This window comes from Hyla sarda, chromosome 8 (genome assembly GCF_029499605.1).
Source record: "Hyla sarda isolate aHylSar1 chromosome 8, aHylSar1.hap1, whole genome shotgun sequence".
NCBI lineage: Eukaryota > Metazoa > Chordata > Amphibia > Anura > Hylidae > Hyla > Hyla sarda.
In genome coordinates, this window is record NC_079196.1 from 46,999,010 (window position 1) to 47,024,237 (window position 25,228).

At 43.5% G+C, this 25,228-nt stretch overlaps 1 protein-coding gene across 8 annotated transcripts in view; it reads left to right on the forward strand.

Moving 5' to 3' along the window:
- Window positions 1–19,399, forward strand: part of LOC130284490 (sodium channel protein type 2 subunit alpha-like) — a 232,654-nt gene extending 213,255 nt beyond the window's left edge. For 7 of the 8 annotated variants that reach the window (XM_056534885.1, XM_056534889.1, XM_056534886.1 and 4 more), the window contains 6 exons: window positions 3,523–3,801; window positions 4,853–4,906; window positions 7,509–7,650; window positions 9,077–9,177; window positions 13,117–13,387; window positions 15,417–19,399. In XM_056534885.1, coding sequence (XP_056390860.1) covers window positions 3,523–3,801; window positions 4,853–4,906; window positions 7,509–7,650; window positions 9,077–9,177; window positions 13,117–13,387; window positions 15,417–16,597 — 2,028 coding nt within the window. In that variant the 3' untranslated portion in view covers window positions 16,598–19,399. The remainder of the gene's footprint in view (window positions 1–3,522; window positions 3,802–4,852; window positions 4,907–7,508; window positions 7,651–9,076; window positions 9,178–13,116; window positions 13,388–15,416) is intronic. The other variant, XM_056534888.1, reaches the window with a different exon arrangement.
- The last annotated feature ends 5,829 nt before the right edge of the window (window positions 19,400–25,228 follow it).

Genomic DNA, 25,228 nt, shown 5'->3' on the forward strand with positions numbered 1-25,228 from the left:
GGTTACTACAACTTCATGTACAAGCCAGCCGATTGCTTGAGGAAAAGCATGTCTGTCACATGCACCAGGCTGTATCTGCATTACAAGGCGGCTGCCTGCACCTGGTCTGGGGTGTAGTGGCCATTGCGCAAATCTTTTGCAAAAGTCGCAAGTCATAAATCAGTTAGTAAACTGGGCACCTAGAAAACCACGCCCAAACCATGCCCACAAAATTCCCACTGGATTCCCTGGCATATAAAGCCATATATGCAAAGTCACATAATAAATGTGGTGTTCGCTGTGTGTAATGACCATTGTACAGAGTGGGCCATTTATATGGATACACCTAAATAAAATGGGAATGGTTGGTGATATTAACTTCCTGTTTGTGGCACATTAGTATATGTGAGGGGGGGGGGGGACTTTTCAAGATGGGTGGTGACCATGGCGGCCATTTTGAAGTCGGACATTTTGATTCCAACTTTAGTTTTTTCAATAGGAAGAGGGTCATGTGACACATCAAACTTATTGGGAATTTCACAAGAAAAACAATGATGTGCTTGGTTTTATCGTAACTTTATTCTTTCATGAGTTATTTACAAGTTTCTGACCACTTATAAAATGTGTTCAATGTGCTGCCCATTGTGTTGGATTGTCAATGCAACCCTCTTCTCCCTCTCTTCACACACTGATAGCAACACCGCAGGAGAAATGCTAGCACAGGCTTCCAGTATCTGTAGTTTCAGGTGCTGCACATCTCGTATCTTCACAGCATAGACAATTGCTTTCAGATGACCCCAAAGATAAAAGTCTAAGGGGGTCAGATCGGGAGACCTTGGAGGCCATTCAACTGGCCCACGACGACCAATCCACTTTCCAGGAAACATCTAGGAATGCTCGGACCTGACACACATAATGTGGTGGTGCACCATCTTGCTGGAAAAACTCAGGGAACGTGTCAGCTTCAGTGCATAAAGAGGGAAACACATCATCATGTAGCAATTTCACATATCCAGTGACCTTGAGGTTTCCATTGATGAAGAATGGCCTCACTATCTTTGTACCCTATATACCACACCATACCATCAATTTTTGTGTTCCAACAGTCTTGGAGAGATCTATCCAATGTGGGTTAGTGTCAGACCAATAGCGGTGGTTTTGTTTGTTAACTTCACCATTCACATAAAAGTTTTCCTCATCACTGAACAAAATCCTGTTCCAATTTTTGTTTTGCCCATTGTGCAGCACCTGAAACTACGGCTACTGGAAGCCTGTGCTAGCATTTCTCCTGCGGTGTTGCTATCAGTATGTGAAGAGTGGGAGAAGAGGGTTGCATTGACAATCCAACACAATGGGCAGCACATTGAACGCATTTTATAAGTGGTCAGAAACTTGTAAATAACTCATGAAAGAATAAAGTTACGTTAAAACCAAGCACATCATTGTTTTTCTTGTGAAATTCCCAATAAGATTGATGTGTCACATGACCCTCTTCCTATTGAAAAAACAAAAGTTGGATTCAAAATGGCCGACTTCAAAATGACCACCATGGTCACTGCCCATCTTGAAAAGTTTCCCCCCTCACATATACTAATGTTCCACAAACAGGAAGTTAATATCACCAACCATTCCCATTTTATTAAGGTGTATCCATATAAATGGCCCACCCTGTAGTATAGATGCCATATTACCAGACCAAACCAAAAGTTTTTTTCTGTGATTTATAACCAAACCAAAAGGAGGTTAACTATTTAGTGTCTGTGCCCTTCCAGTGTTGGTAAACTCCACTCACCAAGCCATGAAGAGAAAGACAGAAATGGTAATGATTTTGATCCCATAAGTGTGCTTGATATCTGCACGAAAAGGTCAATATTCAAACTGTGTTAATGTGTTAATAAATACACTATGGCCATCAAAATAATTTCTTGTAGGTACTATACATACTATATTTTCTTTAGGTGATATACAATAGCCCACAATGCCAAATCTTGTGGAATACGACATATTATACATGTATATGACGTGACTCAATAAAAATCATTGGACCACTAAAAATTCTAAGATATATTTAAATGACCTCTGCATCATCTTTTAGAGAGTCTAGAATCTTCTAAAAAAAAAAAGAGGTTTTAGGTGACCTACAACCAGACACTAACCCTATCATCGAGAAAGAGACCGTATGCCTTAGATCAATGTTTCCAATCAGGGGGCTGTATGGGAGATAGGGATCGACAGACATCGATTTTTTAGGGCCGATACCGATAATCTGTGGAGATGTAGGCCGATAGCCGATAACTTATACCGATATTGCGGTATAAGTTATCGGCTATTATCGGTGACGCCGCTGCAGATCATTGATTTAAAGCGAGCGCTTTAAATCAATGAACTACATAGGCTTTTGCAGTGCCAGAGACTGCCACCGCCACCCCCACCCGCTTCTCTCCCCCTGTCTGTCCTGGGGTCCTCCTGAGTCCTAACACCGCCACTGCCCCCCGCCCCTACTTATCCTCTGCCCAAAGACCGCCGCCGCCCGCTTCTCTCCCCCTGCCGGTCCTTAGTCCAACCACCGCCGCTGCCCCATTGCCGCCCCCATTCACGATTTTATAATTACCTGTTCCCAGGGCCCGGGGTCCGTGCTACTTATGGCTCCGGCGGCGTCCTGAGCTGTCACTATGCACACTAATGGTGACATCGCATTGAGGACGTCACTCGTCATTGCACAGCGCGCCACAGGAGCCAGAAGTAGCATGGACCCCGGGCCCTGGGAACAGGTAATTATAAAACCGGGGATGGGGGAGGTAACGGGTCAGCGGCGGCGGTGGTCTCTGACCGGGGCGGTGCGGTGGGGGGGCGGTCAGGGCATTATTGGATTATCGGCAAGGTAATTGCTGATAATGTGCAAAATTGTGAATATCGGCGGATAATATCGGCCATACCGATAATCGGTCGATCCCTAATGGGAGATTAGCTCCATAGAGTCAGGCAAATAATGGCAAAACTGCAGTCAGAAACAGATAAACTGTTTTTATTTTTGTAACAAAATAAATATGCAGCCTTTTCTTTCAAGAATAAAAATGCAAAGAATAATCCTGCTCATCCAAGCGCTACTAAACAATATCTTCCCTATCTATACAAGTGACTTCTGACCAGTCACCTGACTAAACAGTAGGCATCAACATGTGCAACAAGAATCAAAATGTCCCTATAGAGCCGTGTTTCCCAACCAGGGTGCCACCAGCTGTTGCAAAACTACAACTCCCAGGATGCCCGGACAGCCAAAGGAAACACTGCCTTAGATTAAAACATATTCCCACATTTTCATGCAAATTTTGTCAAAAGATATTTACACTGTTTTATTAGTATTAAGAATACCGGTATTGTAGAGACAACGGCAGGAACATTTATCTGCTGTATAACTGCACAATTGTCTGCTCCACCACTGCTGAGTGCGAAGTACACAAAGTAATTATTGGTGGATTTGCAGTATAGCATTTTATTTAGCTGAACATATTCGATTAATATTATCTTTTTTTCCACTTTTAGGTAGTTGTGAATGCGCTGGTCGGGGCTATTCCATCTATCATGAACGTTCTGCTGGTCTGCCTTATATTTTGGTTGATTTTTAGCATCATGGGAGTCAACCTTTTCGCAGGAAGGTTTTATCATTGTACTAATACTACGTCGAATGAAGATTTCCTTGTCTCTGAAGTTAATAACATAACAGAATGTAAGCAACTAGAAGCCCTAAACAAGAGCATATGGCAAAATGTGAAGGTGAATTTCGATAATGTTGGAGCAGGATACCTTGCTTTACTTCAAGTGGTAAGTGGCCTGTTGTTCGCATTTGCTTATCTAATATTATCCTTCTTATAAAGATAGGGGTACTCCGATGGGAAAACAAATGTTGGGAGATCGACTGATTTGTAAATTTCTTCTATTTAAAAATCTTAAATCTTCCAGCACTTATCAGCTGTTGTATGCTCCAGAGGAAATTGTGTAGTTATTTACAGTCTGATCACAGTGCTTTCTGCTGCCACCTCTGTCCATGTCAGGAACTGTCCAGACCAGAAGAGGTTTGCTATGGGGATTTCCCCCTGTTCTAGACAGTTCCTGACACATTGCCTAGGCTGGGATCTGATTAATTGTTGTAGGTTTAAACTTTATTAAAGGGATTATCCAGGAAAAAACTTTTTTTTATATATATATTAACTGGCTCCAGAAAGTTAAACAGATTTGTAAATTACTTCTATTAAAAAATCGTAATCCTTTCATTACTTATGAGCTTCTGAAGTTAAGGTTGTTCTTTTCTGTCTAAGTGCTCTCTGATGACACGTGTCTCGGGACACGCCCAGTTTAGAAGAGGTTTGCTATGGGGATTTGCTCCTAAACTGGGCGGTTCCCGAGACACGTGTCATCAGAGAGCACTTAGACAGAAAAGAACAACCTTAACTTCAGAAGCTCATAAGTATTGAAAGGATTAAGATTTTTTAATAGAAGTAATTTACAAATCTGTTTAACTTTCTGGAGCCAGTTGATCTGTAAAAAAAAGTTTTTTCCTGGATAACCCCTTTAATTAAAGGCTGTGTCCTGGGGTCCTTTTGGTTTTAGGGGTTGGTGTGGGGTCTCATTTGGTGTTTAAATTAATTTAGGTGGTCTGTTCTAAGATGTCAATTTATTTAGCACTCTAGTTGGGGGTTGGATGACTCTCATGCTCCAATTCTGCAAATAAGAAAACATAAGGGGGTGTGGCTTCTTAGATCACCTGATCGACCCCACCAATCTGATATTGTCCTAAAAATCCCCTTCAACACTATAACAGTTCTTGAGTTTAGTGACGTAATGTAAACATTGTTTGTTTTTTGTTTTCCTAAAGGCCACTTTTAAAGGATGGATGCCTATTATGTACGCAGCTGTTGATGCAAGAGCCGTGAGTATTATCATTTTAGCTAAGCTTTGGGGTCCCCCTGCAGACGTATAGCAAGTCATATGATTTGGTGTAATTACAGTGAAGTTTCAGAATATATGAGAAATACACTTAGGCCCTTATACTTATACTATTTGAGTTCCAAGTAAATGTTTGTAAAAAAAAAAGTATAGGGAGATGCAATTTATTCTATTGAATAACCTCATGTGCCAAACATGGTCAAAAAATTTCCCAGGTTTTCGACTCAAATTGTCACTTTCAGGTAGTTTTCTAAAAAGCAGGCGTGGTTTTCAATTTTTTTCACAATCCAAGTGATTTCTGAAATTGTTCACCCTATTTTTGTCATCTTTTTATGCTGTTATTTTTCACTTTTCACAGAGAGGTTAAATGAATAATAAAAAAAAGCAAGTTTCCCAACACATGCAGGAATATGAGGAAAAACTAAATAGAAATTCACTATGAAAAGGGGCAAAAAATGTAGAAAAATTTGTAAATGAGATCATTTTGTGCACATTGCATAAATGAAGGAAAATAAATAGGTCTGTCATATCATCAAACATCTAGAATCAATCTATATAAAAACGTTAAGTCATTTATTAAATGGGCACTCTCATTTAAACTAAGTTTCGCTATTGCACTCCTTATCGTAAATAAAAAAATCTCCTCCCCTGTGATCCTGCGCGCCTCCGGGTTCTTGCACTCACTTGTAGCATGCAGACCTGAATGTATGCAGAGATGCCTGTAGTGATATTGGACATAACAATTACATTGTTGGAGATTGTGGAAGCAGTGAAAGAAAAAGAAAAAAAAATTAGCGTCCTTGTTGCAGGGAAGGGCAGGAACAGGGATTTGAAATCAAATGGGATATAGCTTAAGCTTGGTATGCTGATATTTAGACGCGTTTCGGTCCCTCCTTAGGGACCTTCCTCAGTAAATCAGCAAGCAATATAGCCTAACACCTTCTATGGGGTTCTATTTATACCTGGAGATTGAAGTCATTAAGGTTTCCACCTGGAGCACAGTAGCTCAGAAAATATTTCTGTGGACAAAAGCCCATGGGAGGGACCAAAAGCCCATGGAACAATTAACCTTAACCCATTAGGGCTATGGAAAGCAAAGAGGAAAGGAAAAGATTTCACTCACAGGGAGGTAGGGAAGGAGGGATGAGCCTGGCACAGTTATCAGCGGTTCTGTCCTTAACTGCTGCAGTGTCTGCCTGTTTTGGTGAAAGGCATGAATGAGAGGGTGAGACTTGTTCTACTCATGGCACACAGCACGGAACTTACAATAGAAGGGTAGGAGCCTGTGCACCTAGCACTAGCGAAGAGAGAGAGAAAATCTACATATACAAATAAACTGCAGAAGCAGGGAGAATGCCCCACATGTGCAGGTTCCACACTTTTCTTGTGCTACGCCATCTAATATACATCTGCAGCTTCCTAAGGAAGGATTGTTTTTTGGTTCATGTAACAACAGGTGCAATTTTGTTTTCTTGTTTAGTTTTTTTTTTCTTTTTAACTAACACTATAAATGTTTTTGTTAATAAGACAAATGTCAGTGCTACCTCTTAAACCAGATGCAGTTTTAAAGGAGTACTCCCACCCTAGACATCTTATCCCCTATCCAAGGGATAGGGGATAAGATTAGAGATGAGCGAACTTACAGTAAATTCGATTCGTCACGAACTTCTCGTCTCGGCAGTTGATGACTTATCCTGCGTAAATTAGTTCAGCCTTCAGGTGCTCCGGTGGGCTGGAAAAGGTGGATACATTCCTAGGAAAGAGTCTCCTAGGACTGTATCCACCTTTTCCAGCCCACGGGAGCACCTGAAAGCTGAACTAATTTATGCAGGAAAAGTCATCAACTGCCGAGCTGAGAAGTTCGTGACGAATCGAATTTACTGTAAGTTCGCTCATCTCTAGATAAGATGTCTGATCTCAGGGGCCCGCCGCTGGGGACCCCCGCAGTATTGCATGCGGCACCCATCTGTTTTTTGTGCGGAAGTGCTGGAGGGTCAGAGTCGCGACTACGGGAACGGAAGTCCGTGACGTCAGGACTCCGCCCCCATTTGACTGTGGGTGTCCCCAGCGGTGGGATAAGATGTCTAGGGTGGGAGTACCCCTTTAAGAAGTGTGCTGGTGGCACAATTTTTTTTTTTTTCCTAATTGGCTCAGAGCACTGTAAAATAAAATAAGAAACAATACTCACCTGCCTCTATTTACCACCACTGCTGTTTCTAGGATCCCAGTCTTCCTTGCCTTCATCTGCTTCCTGGCCTTTGTGACATGTCCCCACAGAAGCTCTCAGCTTAGCCAATTACTGATTGCTGTAGTAACACCACCTCACCTGTGATTGGCTGATAAGGTATGTCCTGTAGCATGCCACAGAAACCAGGAAGCAGCTGTGAGAAGTGGGGACGAGGGGGATCAGGGCAGGAGAGTATGATTTCTTTTTTTATTTTTACAGCACTGTGAAATATAAAATAAAAAGTGTGCCACTGGTATACCAATTCAATTGGGGATCCTAAGTATGAATCTACACAGGGCTGTGTGGCTGTATTCTGTATCACATTCAATAATTTATAATGTGCTTCTTTTCTACATAGAAAGACGAGCAACCCAGATATGAGGAGAATTACTACATGTATTTATACTTTGTAGTCTTCATAATATTCGGCTCCTTCTTCACCCTAAATCTCTTCATTGGTGTCATTATAGATAACTTCAATCAGCAGAAAAAGAAGATAAGTATTCCTTGCTATGAAGTGGTGAATTATATATTATAGGTTGCTCTAAAACATATGAAGTCAAATGATGAATTTTGTGGGGTTTTTTTTGGCTTATATCAAAATTAGGCCCCTTTCACACTCACTCTTGTGCCTTAACGGACGTTATTTTAGATGGAATACAACGGGAAACAACTGGTCCTGACAGATCCCATTTAGTATTATGGGGTCTGTCAGGCTCCGTCGCTTTTTGACGGGAGTAGCGGAAGGGAAAAGAATAGGAGGAAAGGTAGGTGAGGGAGTTACAGTCATTCACCTTGGTGAGATAAGGGCATGCAATACTATTTACTATGTAACTTAATCCCAACATGTTATGTATATATCTACTAAGCATGTGCACTATATATATAAGTGTACATCAATTCATATACAGTGGTCCCTCAACATACGATGGTAATCCGAATGGACCATCGTTTGTTGAAACCATCGTATGTTGAGGGATCCGTGCAATGTACAGGACAGTGTACAGGACAAAGTATAGGACAGTGGTCTACAACCTGCGGACCACCAGATGTTGCAAAACTACAACACCCAGCATGCCCGGACAGCCGTTGGCTGTCCGGGCATGCTGGGTGTTGTAGTTTTGCAACATCTGGAGGTCCGCAGGTTGAAGACCACTGTTAGAGGAAGTTGTACTCACCTGTCCCCGCCGCTCCGGACGGTCACCGCTGCCCTGGATGTCGCTGTCCATCGCTGCCGCCGCGTCCCTGAGGTGTCCCCGGCGCTCTGGTAAGGCCTCTGCTTCCCCGGCATCCGCGCGCTTCGTCGCCGCCATCACGTCGCTACTCACGCCGCTCCTATTGGATGACGGGACGGCGTGCGCAGCGACATGATGACGACGATGGAGAGCGCCAACGATGCAGGGGATCCCGAAGAGGACGCGCCGGAGCCCGGAGGACAGGTAAGTGATCGTCAGCCGACCACACGGGGCACCGTAAACGGCTATCCGGTGGCAGCTGAAGCAGTCTGCGCTGCCGGATAGCCGTTTATGCGATGGCCCCGACATACAAAAGCATCGTATGTTGATGCTGCCTTCAACATGCCATGGCCTCTGAGAGACCATCGTATGTTGAAATGATCGTATGTCGGGGCCATCGTAGGTCGAGGGGTCACTGTACTGTGTACTGTGCGCACGACTACTCACTACATTTGCCGGACTGTGTGCTCTCCCACCTGGCATGACAAATGTACAGTGAGCAGTAATACACACTACTTTCCTCCCATACTGTGATAATTAAAGATGTGAGATCCCCACCTACCATAGCATACATTCATGGTTTATCCTGTGGATATGACATAAATGTTGTAAATGGAAACTGGAAGCATGCCTTTAGAGTTGGAGAACTATGTTTACATTTAGATTTATGTTGGTTTACTATTTTACTTAGGAGGACAAGACATCTTTATGACCGAGGAACAAAAGAAATATTACAATGCAATGAAGAAACTTGGATCCAAGAAACCGCAAAAGCCAATCCCACGACCGAAGGTTAGACTGTAAATTCTAATACAATAGCCTATAAAGGGTTCACCCACCCTGCTGATGTCACTCAAAGGCACAATAAAGATTGTAGATTACTGTCACTTTATTAGTCTGTAGAAGTGGCACACTTTTTTTTTTAAAGTTCTTTTTATTGTCAAAAACAATTGTAGAAGAAAACAGTGTGAAGGTCTGTACAACAGCCTCAACAAAGACTGATCATTTTTCTTGGTAATACACTTCTTGTTGGTTTCTATCAATATACAGTACAGACCAAAAGTTTGGAAACACCTTCTCATTCTGAGTTTTCTTTATTTTCATGACTATGGAGATTGTAGATTTACACTGAAGGCATCAAAACTATGAATTAACACATGTGGAATTATAGACATAACAAAAAAGTGGGAAACAACTGAAAATATGTCATATCCTAGGCTCTAGCCACCTTTTGCTTTGATTACTGCTTTGCACACTCTTGGCATTCTCTTGATGAGCTTCAAGAGGTAGTCACCTGAAATGGTCTTCCAACAGTCTTGAAGGAGTTCCCAGAGATTCTTAGTACTTGTTGGCCCTTTTGCCTTCACTCTGCGGTCCAGATCACCCCAAACCATCTCGATTGGGTTCAGGTCCGGTGACTGTGGAGACCAGGTCATCTGGCGCAGCACCCCATCACTCTCCTTCTTGTTCAAATAGCCCTTACACAGCCTGGAGGAGTGTTTGGGGTCGTTGTCCTGTTGAAAAATAAATGATGGTCCAACTAAACGCAAACCGGATGGAATAGCATACCGCTGCAAGATGCTGTGGTAGCCATGCTGGTCCAGTATGCCTTCAATTTTGAATAAATCTCCAACAGTGTCACCAGCAAAGCACCCCCACACCATCACACCTCCTCTTCCACACCAGCACACCTGTGAAGAGAAAACCATTTCAGGTAACTACCTCTTGAAGCTCAACAAGAGAATGCCAAGAGTGTGCAAAGCAGTAATCAAAGCAAATGGTGGCTACTTTGAAGAACCTAGAATATGACATATTTTCAGTTGTTTCACACTTTTTTGTTATGTCTATAATTCCACATGTGTTAATTCATAGTTTTGATGCCTTCAGTGTGAATCTACAATTTTCATAGTCATGAAAATAAAGAAATCTCTGAATGAGAAGGTGTGTCCAAACTTTTGGTCTGTACTGTATGTGTGGGCAACTTTCAATGGAACAGAAACACAGGAAAACAGTTTCAATAATTTACACAGTCCCATACTGCATCCCGGATGACTCCACATGCCTTTCTCCATATCCAGGTCATGCTCAAGATGGCTGATGGCTCTTGGCTGAGTTTTTTTCATGCCATTATGGGTCTAAGGAAAGCAATCTTCTACCGCAGCAGGCTCCACCTAGGCATTATCCACAAAGCTGCCGCGGAATCTTGAACATAGATGCCTTGGTGCCTCTAATGGTGACCTCTAGGCCACTACCAGTTTCCAGAATCAACCTGATTGATCACAGCTGCATGCATATGGCATATATGCCAAAAACACTTGAGTTTAAATAGAATGGTCCATTATAAGACAGATGAAAATGAATAGGAATTGGGTGGCTACACATTATGAGAATGAACACTGTTTACACCGAGGTACTGAGTTACACCCTATCCAAAGGTGCCAAGGAAATAGAAGTGCTGAAAAATAAGTGGAATCAGCCTTCTAGGTGTGGACAGGAATTAAATTGTTCTGAATACATGGTTTAAAAAATGTTTAAAAAAGATGTAAAAACAAATTTCAAAAAAATAATTCTCTAAATAAATGTTTAAAAAAAAATTGTAGAAGAAAAAATTAGGATGTAGCTGGTTCTCTGTCATTCCCCGCAACTTAGGACCACCTCATGGTGTGTTTACGTGCCTAACTGCTGCACGAGGATAGCTCTCTGATCAGGTTTGCCAGCGATACTTGTGCTACTCAATTACCATCATCCTGAGCCGGACGCCAGTCCGTGCCACAGAGCAGTAAAGGGAGCCAGCACTGGCACAACACAAACAGCACTTCTCACTTATCTTCTCACAGTTACGATCTTCGCTTCACCCGTACACAGCTGTGATCCAACCTGTGGGGCATAACTATTACAGATGAGTAGTTTGTCATAACGATTTTCTTTTCAACTGGATTTATTGCTATCTCCAATTGCTTGTGCCGTAGTACTAACAGACTGCCATAAACTGTTCCAAATCAGCACTTGGCACTATCTAAGATTCTATTTGTATATTATATGTTTTATTGTGATATTAACCATCTGAATCTGTAGCAAGGGCCCTGCTCAGATTCTAGTCTTTTATGCCTATTTTATAAATCTATTTAATTATTTCTAAAAAAAAAAATATATATATATGTTTATTGACAGAGAACCAGCTACATCCTAATTTTTTCTTCAAAAATATTTTTACAAAATATTTTTAGAGAATTTTTTGAAAAAATGTTTACAATTTTTTTTTTAATTTTTTTTTCTTTTTTAAACACTGTACAGTGATCCCCCAACCTACGATGGCCCCGACATATACGATAATTTCAACATACGATGGCCTCTCAGAGGCCATCGCTTGTTGAAGGCAGCATCAACATACGATGCTTTTGTATGTCGGGGCAATCGCATAAACGGCTATCCGGCAGAGCAGACTGCTTCAGCTGCCACCGGATAGCCGTTTAGTGTGCCCTGTGTGGTCCAGTGAGTGTCACTCACCTGTCCCCGATGTTCCAGATCGTCCTCTTCGGGCTCCGCTGCATGGGCGTCGCTCTCCTTCGTCAGCATCATCACGTCGCCGCACACACGCCATCCCGTCATCCAATAGGAGCGGCGTGCGCAGAAACATGATGACGGCAATGGAGAGCGACAATCCTGGCCAGCGGTGATGGTCCGGAGAAGCGAGGACACCCCGGAAATGTGATGACAGCGACGATCCAAGGCAGCAGTGACGGTCCGGAGCGGCAGGGACACGTGAGTATAACTTTCTATATTCCTATTGCATGGATCCCTCAACATACGATGGATTCAAGTAACGATGGTTCATTTGGAACGAATTACCATCGTAAGTTGAGGGATCACTGTATTCAGAACAATTTAATTCATGTCCACACCTAGAAGGCTGATTCCACTTATTTTTTAGCATTATATGACAGAGTTACCACAACTTACACAATCCATAAACATTATTTTCTCAGTACTATTTCATGTCTAGCTTGGAATGACCAAGGACCTTTATCATGCTGTGATAAAGGTCCAGTGTGGACCAAAACATGTTGCCTGTTTGTATTTTATCCTGGAATCATGATTAAAGAACTAAAGATTTTTCTGCTATTTCAGCTGCTGGGTCTTGTTTTTCTTCAATAATAATTTATTGGTGTGTTACCTGTATACTTTTTCAAACCACTTTTGACCAGTGGACTTTTGACCAGACCATGGGGCAAACAGCCCTTATATCATGCTGAACTTGTGAGGCTTATACAATGCTCCGGACAGTACACATCACATTCCTTGTAACTTTTTTTTAGGCTCACCCATCTCTGCAGATCTTTGTCGCTCCCAAATAACCCACATGTGGGCCTTCAGTCCCAGGACCTGTTTCATTCACTCTTTAACTAACTGTTCTTACTCAGTGGTTTTACACAGTGGTTTTCCTCCATTAGGCTTCAGTGATTCACCAAGCCTTTCTTTCTCTAAGCCCACTAGCATGTTCCTAGGTGGCTAACTAGGCCCGGTCTCCCAGGAGCCCACTGGACACACAATCAGACAAGGAACAAATAGGTACTCTGCATAAGCCATGTGGTTTTTAAGTACATATTTATTGGCAGAAATATAATCTCCTAAAAATGATTTACTTTGCCTGATCAAGAACAACCCTTTCTATGTATTATATAATCATTCATTTGCATATGTATAGTGCTAAACAATATTGTATCTCCACAGAATGTTTTTCAGGGATTCGTTTTTGACATAGTAACGAACCAAATATTTGATATCACCGTCATGTGTCTCATATTCCTAAACATGGTAACAATGATGATCGAAACTGATGACCAGAGTAAAGAAACGGAGGAGCACTTGTACTGGATTAATATGGTCTTCATCGTGCTTTTCACTGCTGAATTCCTTCTCAAACTCTTCTCCTTGCGCCATTATTATTTTACCAATGGATGGAACATATTTGACTTGGTTGTGGTCATACTCTCGATTGTAGGTAAGACCGTGGATAGTTTTATTGGTTTAATTTCGTAAATAAGCAAGTCATATCATGTTGACGTGTACATTACTTCCAATTATAAACTATAAGAGGTCTTCAGAGGGAGACATACTCTCTAATTTTATCATAAAAAGCAGAGATAAGAAAATTTATGTTTTAACACAGGAGAAGGGACTTATGTCAAAGACAGAAGTCTCTGCTGCTGTACTGAGCTCTAAGGCATACTCAGTGAACATTTACTGGGCCTGGAAGTAGAGCCTTTTGCCCAATTAATATACGTCCTGACATAAACCTGCCATAAAGCTGAATGTACTTCATCTGAAAGCTGAAGACTTCCCGCTGCTGTCACTGAACACACTTTTGTCCACAGACGATATCCTTCATCACCACCCTAGGCTGTAAAAGTGTCCTGTTTTAGTTTGACACCCAAGAACTGCCAAAACGAAGCTAGGAGTCTTCAGGTGCAGTACTTACAGTTCTATGACTACCTGTCACAGCAGCAAAACATGATGTAGGATTTCATCAAAATTGACCCTTATCAAAAAAGCCCCACAGCCCTAGTGCAGAACATTTGCTGAGATAGGTGCAGAGTTGCGTAACGAGTTATGCAATGTATGACTTATTGATCTACACATACAGGAACAGGAACTCCTGTCTTTTGACAGGAGTCCCTGCTAATGTGTAAATCACATTGTGTAAAGCACAGTGATTCCTCCAGAAACAATTTGCGTAAGGTTTTCTCATTACAAATAGGGAGTATTAGAATGTTACTTGGGTGCTATCAAACGAGAGACCAGATCTGTTTTGGTCTTTTTAACCTCATGAGCACAGACCTGGGTTCAAGTTAGTTTTATGAGCAACCATGGATGCAGCCTCACTGGAATACAGACTTTGATACCATAGCTGCTCAAAAAAGGAGGTTGTATCAATGGCACCACACATAACTAAACAGATTCCTTCTCTGTACTGATCAGTGCCAAAGAATAAAAACTTTTTTCATACAAGACTGAACAATTATTTTTTAACATGTGGCTCTCCAGCTGTTGGGAAACTACATCTCTTAGCATGCTTGGGGGACACGTGTCCATCCAGGCATCTATTGTAGTGTTTAAGATCATTCATTAATTTATTTCACTCGCTCCATTTCTATCAACACATATGTATATGTCATGTTTTTTACATTTTGTAAAACATATTTGTATTTCTGCTAATATATATATATATATATATATATATATATATATATACACAGTGATCCCCCGACCTACGATGGCCCCGACATACGATAATTTCAACATACGATGGCCTCTCAGAGGCCATCGCATGTTGAAGGCAGCATCAACATACAAAGCTTTTGTATGTCGGGGTCATCGCATAAACGGCTATCCGGCAGCACAGACTGCTTCAGCTGCTGGCGGATAGCCGTTTAATATGCCCCGTGTGCTCCGGTGAATGTCACTCACCTGTCTCCGCTGCTCCGGACCATCCTCTTCAGGCTCCACTGTATAGATGTTGCTCTCCTTCGTCGTCATCACATCACTGCGCACGCCATCTCTTCATCCAATAGGAGCGGTGTGCGCAGCGACGTGATGACGGCGATGGAGAGCGACAATCCAGGACAGCGGTGACAGTCCGGAGCGGCGGGGAAACCCAGGGGACGTGATGACGGCGATGGGGAGCGACGATCCAGGGCAGCAGTGATGGTTCGGAGCAGCGGGGACACGTGAGTATAACATTCTATATTACTATTGCACAGATCCCTCAACATACGATGGATTCAAGTAACGATGGTTCATTTGAAACGAATTACCATCATATGTTGAGGGATCACTGTATTAGCAGAAATACAAATATTTTCTACAAAATGTAGAAAACTTCAGGGGCTGTCAGACCCCTGACATATTATCAGGGGATGAATGTGTTTTCCATATCTGTCCCATATTCAGTTATTCTGGGATTAAACTTTACAGTGTACATCTATAATGCTTAAAATGTAACATACTTTCTTTTTAACTATTCCTTACAGGTATGTTCCTGGCAAACATAATAGAAAAATATTTTGTTTCACCCACGTTATTCCGAGTCATAAGACTTGCCAGGATTGGAAGAATCTTGCGTCTTATTAAAGGAGCAAAGGGGATCCGTACTTTGCTTTTTGCTTTGATGATGTCACTTCCTGCTTTATTCAATATTGGTCTTCTGCTCTTCCTAGTCATGTTCATTTACGCCATTTTTGGAATGTCCAATTTTGCCTTTGTGAGGAATGGCGGTGGCATTGATGACATCTTTAACTTTAGGACATTTGGCAACAGTATGCTTTGCTTGTTCATGATCACAACATCAGCTGGGTGGGATCTGTTGTTGGATCCAAATCTAAAGACTGGAAAACCAGATTGTAACCCTGAGTATCAGCATCCTGGAAGTAATAATGTTAAAGGTGATTGTGGTAACTCATCAGTTGCCATTTTATTTTTTGTCAGCTATATTATCATCTCATTCCTCATTGTGGTAAACATGTACATTGCTGTCATTTTGGAAAATTTTAGTGTTGCCACCGAAGAAAGTGCAGAACCCTTAGGAGAAGATGACTTTGACAGGTTCTATGAGGTTTGGGAAAAGTTTGACCCAAAGGCTACACAGTTTATTGAGTACAGTAAACTTTTTGATTTTGCAGATGCACTGGATCCACCTCTACAAGTACCAAAACCAAACCAAATTCAACTCATTGCGATGGATCTACCCATGGTAAATGGAGACAGAATACACTGCCTTGACATTCTGTTTGCTTTCACAAAGCGTGTTTTGGGTGGGGAAGCGGGTATGGACTCTCTACGTGTAACAATGGAAGACCGGTTTATGGCCTCTAATCCATCTAAGACTCCTTATGAGCCTATAACAACTACCTTACGACGAAAACAGGAAGAGGTATCTGCTGTTCTTATACAGCGTTGCTATAGGCGTTATAGCTCCAGAAAAACGACTTGCCGCTTGACAGTGCCCAATAGAAATAAAAACAAATGTCCTAGTATAATGGCAAAAAGTGAGAGAAGTAGCTCAAAATATGCAGAAAATTCCAACACCATTGATTCAGACATGTCCAGCTCAACTATATCACCCCCATCCTATGACAGTATCGAGAAGACGGATGAAAAAGACAGCGCTAAGAAGGAGGAAGATGATGAAGACAGAAAAAGTCATGCAAAATAAATTCACGTTGATTGTGTGATGCACCATTTATAAAGATCATAGACTTAAAAGGTCCACAGGTGTTTGCTTGCAGACCTATGCCAAAATGTTTATGATATGTATGATGTAAGTTTAGTGCCTATAATACTACATGAAAAGAAGCTTTCTATAGGATCTACAGAAGATCTATATAGACTTTTAGAGGCTCATTTTTGTATACAGAAGATGAACATTTTGATGCAAATCATCCACTTAATCTAAGGGTCTTTGGGGCTTAGGTGTCTATATACTCTGCTGGACAATCACAGTGACTTCTGCTGCTTTTTTTTTACAATGTCATGTGACTAATATTCACACGATCATTGGATGCATTCATAAGATGTAAAAACAAAAAGTTCCATCCCCCGCTGGTGATGGGATGAACTTACCACAACACTACTGAAGCTACAGAATCTATTTTTACCGATTATCTGTTTACTACGGATGATGTCCAATGTTCAACAATGTTTATGTGCCTCCGACGTCACAAATGGTTTTCGGTTATTTAGCTTCAACACAATCTACACGTTTCTGTAAAGTGCTCTTCTGTACAAAGATAAAAGATTAAAAAAAAAACACCAAACACACACACATATAGATATATGTTAGGGGATTACAATTATTGAACAGATGCAGTAACATTTTGAAAGTTCACTCTCTTCACTTAACTTTTCTACTTCTCACTGGAAGTCTTGCCATGTTTATTCTGGTCCTTCTAGGAGGACTACAACCGAGAAGATTTAAGTTTTTTTTATGTTTGTGCTTAATTTCCACTATGGTCCTCTTGGAGGCCTGGAAAACTACTTACTGTAAGGAGGCCAAACATGAAGACCCACATTTACTAAGATTGCGGTCAGACTTGTGCCAGTGGAGAAAGCAATAGGCATGATCTCCACCAAATTTGTTAAAAGGTATTTTAACTTTGCAAACAGGCAAAGATATCAATTTAAAAAAAGATTTTAGACAGATATTTGCAACATTTTGGGTTTAGTTCTTTAACGAATGTGACCTATACTTCTTTGAGGTCCCACCCACAAATTTAATGAAAGACAAGAACAGTCACTCATTTTTTTGTGCAAATGACACCTAAAACTGCTGTAAATGTAAGTCATAGTGTCTGGCCCACTGTTCACATTGTGGTCGGGCTGTATGTTTAGCATATAAATTGTGTACTGAAATAAACATCCAACGCCGGATGTTGTTTGGGACAAATTTTTGGTTTAATTGCTTTGATAATTTTGCCTGGTCGAATTTAGCACAAATGTTATCCTGTTGTGACCCTTGAATTTGTGATCTTGTGAGGACACTGGGGGAAATTTTTCAAAATTTGTGCGGAGGAAAAGTTGACCAGTTTCCCATAGCAACCAAATCAGATTGTTTCTTTTATTTTTCAGAGGCATTTTTAAAAATGCAAGAAGTGATCTGATTGGTTTCTATGGGAAACTGGTCAGGTTTTCCCTCTGCACAGGTTTTGATAAATCTCCCCCAATATGTCTACAATTGTAAGGTAAACATTACTGTGCAGTAATTTTATTTTATTAATTTTTTTGCAAAATTTTGTTTAGTCAACTACAATTTTCAATATAGTTAAAAGAAAAAAACATACAATGTATACCAACCAGACATATGCCACAGGACACTCATTTTGTATCAGCATGGCCAACAGAACTTTCTGGGCATGTACATGCACTTCTCAGTATACAGTATATACTAAATGTACAGCCCGAACGCTGTGTGAACAGAGTCTGAGGCTGGCCAGTAATTCCGTCCATTTTAAGCAAAAACCAGGAGTGTAACCAACACGGAGAGAACATATAAAGATTTGCACCTTTTTTTCTGTGTTTTGGGCCCACTACTAATTTTGGCTAAAAATATTGCCCAAATTACTATGTGTGAACTCAGCCTTAGACTCTTGAACATGTGAACATATCTTATGTTTGATATATTTCTTTCCTTCAGAAAGATGCTCTTTAAGATGTCTTGCATGGCAATAACATTATATTATAGGGCATTCGTGTTTCAGAAAACTTTTTTATTATTATATTTATTACATAATTTATTCATGTATTATTTTATTTTTGTACCTTTTTTAAGTCTATTCAGTCTTAGTTATCACATGTTACAGGGTGTGCAATAAGGAAAGTGGTATTTTGTAAATAGAAGTTAGAAAATGTTGGCATCTGCTTGGCCTTTACAGCGTTCCGACACTATTTTCCTCTGTACTTATTTGGCATGACAAAGGTCTGTTTCTTCTAAGAAACCATGACATTTTTTTTTTGACAGTCCATGTCTGGTAATGCAGCTCAGCCATATTTAAAGGAGTACTCCGCCCCTAGACATCTTATCCCCTATCCAAATGATAAGATGTCTGATCACGGGGGTCCCGCTGCTGGGGCCCCCCGCAATCTCCCTGCTGCACCCGGCGTTCGTTTAGAGCGCCAGGTGCAGCGCCAGAGGCACGTGACGGCCGTCATGCCCCCCCCCCCATAGACTTGCATTTATGGGGCGTGGCCGTGATGTCACGAGCGTGGCGTGAGCGTGACATCACTTGCCTCTGTCTCGCATCACCAGTCATCCAGCACGGAGTGAATGTCTGTGGTGCTGCAGCGGAGATTGTGGGGGTCCTCAGCGGCAGGACCCTCGAGGTCAGACATCTTATCCCGTAAGATGTCTAGGGTTGGAGTACCTCTTTAGGTGAATAGAGAAGAGATGCAATTCCAGACAAAGCACACACAGAGGAAAGTGTTCCTTTTTAATATTTTCCATAATTTTCCATAAAAGAAAAAGCAAACATTATATATATATATATATATATATATATATATATATATATATATAATGTTTGCTTTTTCTTTTATAATCACATACCTTTTAATAAGACATATCATATTACAGATATATTTTTGTTTTTGCCTTCACATCTCTGTGTATAATACTAAGGGATATTTAATATAGTAGAAAGCCATATTTTAAAACTGTTATTAGGACCTTAGATCACACAAGGATGTAACCTGCAGGTAATACACATTTTTGTAATATTTAACTTGATCCTACATGATGCATAGCCAAATATAAGGAAATGTATTCCAACGTACTCTTTATAAAATAGTATAAATAAAATATATATCTTGCATTTTGTATATAAATAAAAAAAAAAGTATTAGTTGAGGGCTCTGTGTGTTGAAAACCATGGCGAGTTATAATATTACAAGTTGAAAATAAAAGCACTCTATGTGGTAAATTGTATTTATTTGTGTGTTCTCATTATACAAAAGTAATGTTTGTGACAAAACGATAAGAATCATCCATGAAAAGTCTGAATAAAATAAGGTTGTTGTCACGGATCGGCAGGCTGGAGGTGGATCCTCTGTGTCAGAGAGGGTTTGGCGTGGACCGTGTTGGTGGACCGGTTCTAAGTAGCTACTGGTTTTCACCAGAGCCCGCCGCAAAGCGGGATGGTCTTGCAGCGGCGGTAGCAACCAGGTCGTATCCACCGGCAACGGCTCAACCTCTCTGACTGCTGAGATAGGCATGGTACAAGGGATAAGGCAAGAGCAAGGTCGGACGTAGCAGAAGGTCAGGGCAGGCAGCAAGGATCGTAGTCAGGGGCAACGGCAGGAGGTCTGGAACACAGGCTAGGAACACACAAGGGAACGCTTTCACTAGGCACAAGGGCAACAAGATCCGGCAAGGGAGTGCAGGGGAAGTGAGGTATAAGTAGGGAGTGCACAGGTGGAAACTAAACAAGCTAATTGGGAAGATTGGGCCAGGCACCATCATTGGTGCACTGGCCCTTTAAATCTCAGAGACCCGGCGCGCGCACGCCCTAGGGAGCGGGGCCGCGCGCGCCGGGACAGGACCGACGGAGAGTGAGTCAGGTACGGGAGCCGGGGTGCGCATCGCGAGCGGGCGCCACCCGCATCGCGAATCGCATCCCGGCTGGAGGCGGTATCGCAGCGCACCCGGTCAGTGGATCTGACCGGGGCGCTGCAGTAGCGAGGATGTGGCGAGCGCTCCGGGGAGGAGCGGGGACCCGGAGCGCTCGGCGTAACAGTACCCCCCCCCCTTGGGTCTCCCCCTCTTCTTGGAGCCTGAGAACCTGAGGACCAGACTTTTGTCTAGGATGTTGTCCTCAGGTTCCCAAGATCTCTCCTCTGAGCACTCAACTAAAAAGGGTCCAAGATAACGTGGTCCGAGATAAAAACTGGGGACACGGAAGCCGATATACTTGGCGGAGAGCCACACAAAAACAGGAGGAGCTCTTCTCTTTTTTCCGGCAAGCTTCTTCACCCGGGATGAGGCCAGCATGAGGAATTTCAGAGTCTTTTCCCAGATGGTGGTGAAGCCCCGGGAAACCACATCAAGAGCGGGCACACAAGAAGGCGTGGGGGTGGGGAGGGAGGGAAGAGGGTCAAGCCCGGCACGGGGCAGAGTGTCAACAGGACGGGAGCCGTGAGGAGGAGACACAGCATAGTCCAGACAGGCCTTGGGGAGGCCAGGTAAAGGGGGAGACACAGAGGCTTGACTGACGGGACTGGGAGCAGACGTGAGGCACTTTCTGTGGCAAGAAGCACCCCAGCTCCCGATCTCCCCGGTGGTCCAGACAAGGGCAGAGGATGGGGGTTGGAGCCATGGCAGACCGAGGAGGACTTCAGAGGAGCATTTGGGCAAAACAAAAAGTTCCATGCTCAAGAGCAGGGGTTCTGTGCGGTAACGCACAGTGCAGTATAGAAGTAAATCTTCTTTCTTCCTGCGGCGAGTCCTCTCTTCAGGGGTCAGGCGGGACCGATCCACTTGCATAGCCTCCTCGGCGGGAGGCACAGGGGTGGATTGCAAAGGATACTGTGAGAGAGGTGCTCCGGGCGGTGTGGCACATGGCAGGGCCTTCCCAGGCAGGAGACCACGGCAGAGCCTAGAGTCCCCATCAAATTTGTCCGGCAGGGACAAGCAGGGGTTAGGAGCGGCCGGTCGCTGCGGAGGAGTTGCAGGAGCCGGCGGAGGAGATGGTTGTTGCAGTTGCAGCTGCTGTGTCTGTGACTGAAGTTGCTGTATCTGCGGCAGCAGCTGCTGTATCTGTGACTGAAGTTGCTGTGTCACGGTGGTCAAGTATGCCAGCTGGTGATTTCGTTGGGTGATCATTAGGGATTGCTGGGCAATCACCGTGGAAATGTCGGCAAGACTTGACAGCGGCACCTCAACGGAATCCATGGCCGGATCTACTGTCACGGATCGGCAGGCTGGAGGTGGATCCTCTGTGTCAGAGAGGGTTTGGCGTGGACCGTGTTGGTGGACCGGTTCTAAGTAGCTACTGGTTTTCACCAGAGCCCGCCGCAAAGCGGGATGGTCTTGCAGCGGCGGTAGCAACCAGGTCGTATCCACCGGCAACGGCTCAACCTCTCTGACTGCTGAGATAGGCATGGTACAAGGGATAAGGCAAGAGCAAGGTCGGACATAGCAGAAGGTCAGGGCAGGCAGCAAGGATCGTAGTCAGGGGCAACGGCAGGAGGTCTGGAACACAGGCTAGGAACACACAAGGGAACGCTTTCACTAGGCACAAGGGCAACAAGATCCGGCAAGGGAGTGCAGGGGAAGTGAGGTATAAGTAGGGAGTGCACAGGTGGAAACTAAACAAGCTAATTGGGAAGATTGGGCCAGGCACCATCATTGGTGCACTGGCCCTTTAAATCTCAGAGACCCGGCGCGCGCACGCCCTAGGGAGCGGGGCCGCGCGCGCCGGGACAGGACCGACGGAGAGTGAGTCAGGTACGGGAGCCGGGGTGCGCATCGCGAGCGGGCGCCACCCGCATCGCGAATCGCATCCCGGCTGGAGGCGGTATCGCAGCGCACCCGGTCAGTGGATCTGACCGGGGCGCTGCAGTAGCGAGGATGTGGCGAGTAGCGAGGATGTGGCATGTCCTTCAGCCCTGAACCTGCATGCAGCCAACCAGTATTGGCCAGATTAATCATTACTTTACTAACCTATCCATTGATCCACTGCCATTGCTGTCTAGATTCTACAAGTATGGCCTGCTGATGTGATATCAATGTTGACTGGTCACCATAGTAGGTAATAAGTTCCCACTACAGTCATATGAAATAATTTCCCAAATTCATAAATAGACACAAAATAAATTTTTTGGTCCACTGCCACCACTGTCTGGATCCTACAAATATGGCCCATTAAATCACTTTGGACCTGTTACCATAGTTGGACATAAGTGCCATCTACTATCATGCATCATGTATTATGCATAAGTTATGAGACCTGCAAAGCCAGATCTACAGGAACATGATCCAGGTACATATTTACAACTGTATTATGGCTGTATTTCCCTGCCTGACTACAGTTCTAATGCTGTCAGTTCAGATCAATATACATTTGGTGGCTGAATTTGTAGCCATATACCGGTCCAAAAATGCATCCATATTATGCTCCTTTAAATCCAACAATAGGGAACTGGAGGCCTAACATCAAGATCTACTGTAGGGTCTACCAGATCATGACTTACTGTTAGACTGCTACTGCTGTAGAGAATATTTAATTACGGTCTTTGTATTTTTTAAAATATATTTTCTTGCCTTCCTCCAACTGTATATGAGGTCTTTCCGGAAAGTATCCAGTCAAGTTATATGAAATAGAAACATTTATTTAAGAATATACCAGATTTAAGAAACATTGCACATAGCACAATGACATCTCAGTTTCCTTGACATATTTCACCATGACTTGTCTCATGCCAAGAATCTTGGACATAGTAGTTTTATCGATTCCCAGATCATTCATCTTCTAGTTCTCGCACTGTCAGTCGCCAATCTTTGTTGACTGCAGCCTGTACGTGTTCAACATTCTCTGCCCTTTTGCAGGCCTTCCAGAAACTGGATCACTTTCAACAAATTCTTGACCATCCTTAAGGCATTTGGGCCACATTTTTATTTGTTCAGCACTCATTACATAGGAGTAGGCAGAAGACACAGTGGTAGAGACAGAGGCCTTGGCACCCCAAATATGGTTCTCTTGGATAACAGGCAGTTGTTCGGGGGATAAGATAACATCACAAGTAACAGGCAACAATAAAAGAGAAGAGTATAGTCAAGAAGCAGGCTGGGTCAGAACCTGGACAATACGTAAAGGACTCTTATTGCACTGCAAGGGGTGCGTTTGGCAATGTGACGCGTCTTAGAAATATAACACGCATTGACATCTATCAGCCCATTCTGTACATTGGAATCCATGACTGGGTTATTGCCTAAAGTGGCCATAAAGAGTAGCACATGAAGTGCCTACAACTTTGCAATATAGCCCTATAGTTCTATATTGCAAAGTTGTGAGCACGTCATGAACTACTCTCTATTCCCTACATTAGGTAACAACTACAGGCTCTGTGCACATGGCCTTAGTCTTAAAGAGGACCTACCTATCTGTAAAGTCATGGGGGGAAAAATAAAGTCAGTCCAGAGGAAAAGTTGCTGAGTTGCTCATAACAACCAATCAGATTGCTTCTTTCCTTTTTAGCAAGGCCTCTGCAAAACGAAAGAAGCCATCTGATTGGTTGCTATGGGCAACTCAGCAACTTTTCCTCTGGACAGGTTTTGTTAAACCTCCCCATGGTGCCCTGGCTTGGGATAGCATAATGTAAGGACAGAGGCTCTTTCTGGCTGTCTGTCCCTTACAAAGTGATGTAGTGTAGGATCATGCAAAGGTACACCCAAAAACAGGGAGAACGCTGTCCCTGCCCACCCACCAACGATTGACAAATTTAACACCATTCTGAGGTTACTGCTCTGTGTGAGCAAGATTGTTCCACATTGAACAACGACAGCCATTTTATGGACCTTGAGTTGTATATGGGAGCATCAAAATGGTGAAACTGAGAAATCTCCCACAAAAATTAGGATATTGAAAGCCCAATCCAAAGAAAAAAGCCTCAGGCCATTATTCTTTTTTTCCATTTAACCTCTTAAGGACGCAGGGCATATGGATACGCCCTGCATTCCGAGTCCTTAAGGACGCAGGGCGTATCCATACGCCCGTGCGAATTCCGGTCCCCACCGCTAGCCGGTTGGGGACCGGAGCTGGATGCCTGCTGAAATCGTTCAGCAGGCATCCCGGCATATCGCCCAGGGGGGTCATTATGCCCCCCCATGTCGGCGATCGCCGCAGATCGCTGGACAATTCAGTCCAGCGATCTGCGGCGATTCCGGGTCAATCGGGTCTCCGGTGACCCGGAATTACTGGCTGTTCGGGGCCGTCTCTGATGGCCCCGAACAGCCAGAGCCTGCAGGGGTGAGGTGGCACTTTGGTCGGATTACCGGCCGACCAATCAGGGCGCCTGCTGCGGGTGTCACTCCCGCACCCGCTCCGCCCCTCTCCCGGAGGGCGTGAGCGGGTGCGGGAAGACGACCCCGGGTGCTGGGGACCCCGATCCCCGGCGTCCATGTTGGGATCGGGGCCCCAGGAGCGACGGCGGCGGCGAGGGACAGTCCTGCGATGGAGCAGCAGCAGGAGGTGAGTGACATGCTGGGAGCTGTAGTTATGCAACAGCAGGAGGCAGACCACCACAACTCCCAGCATTCCCTTATGGGCATGCTGGGACTTATGGTTTTGCAACAGCT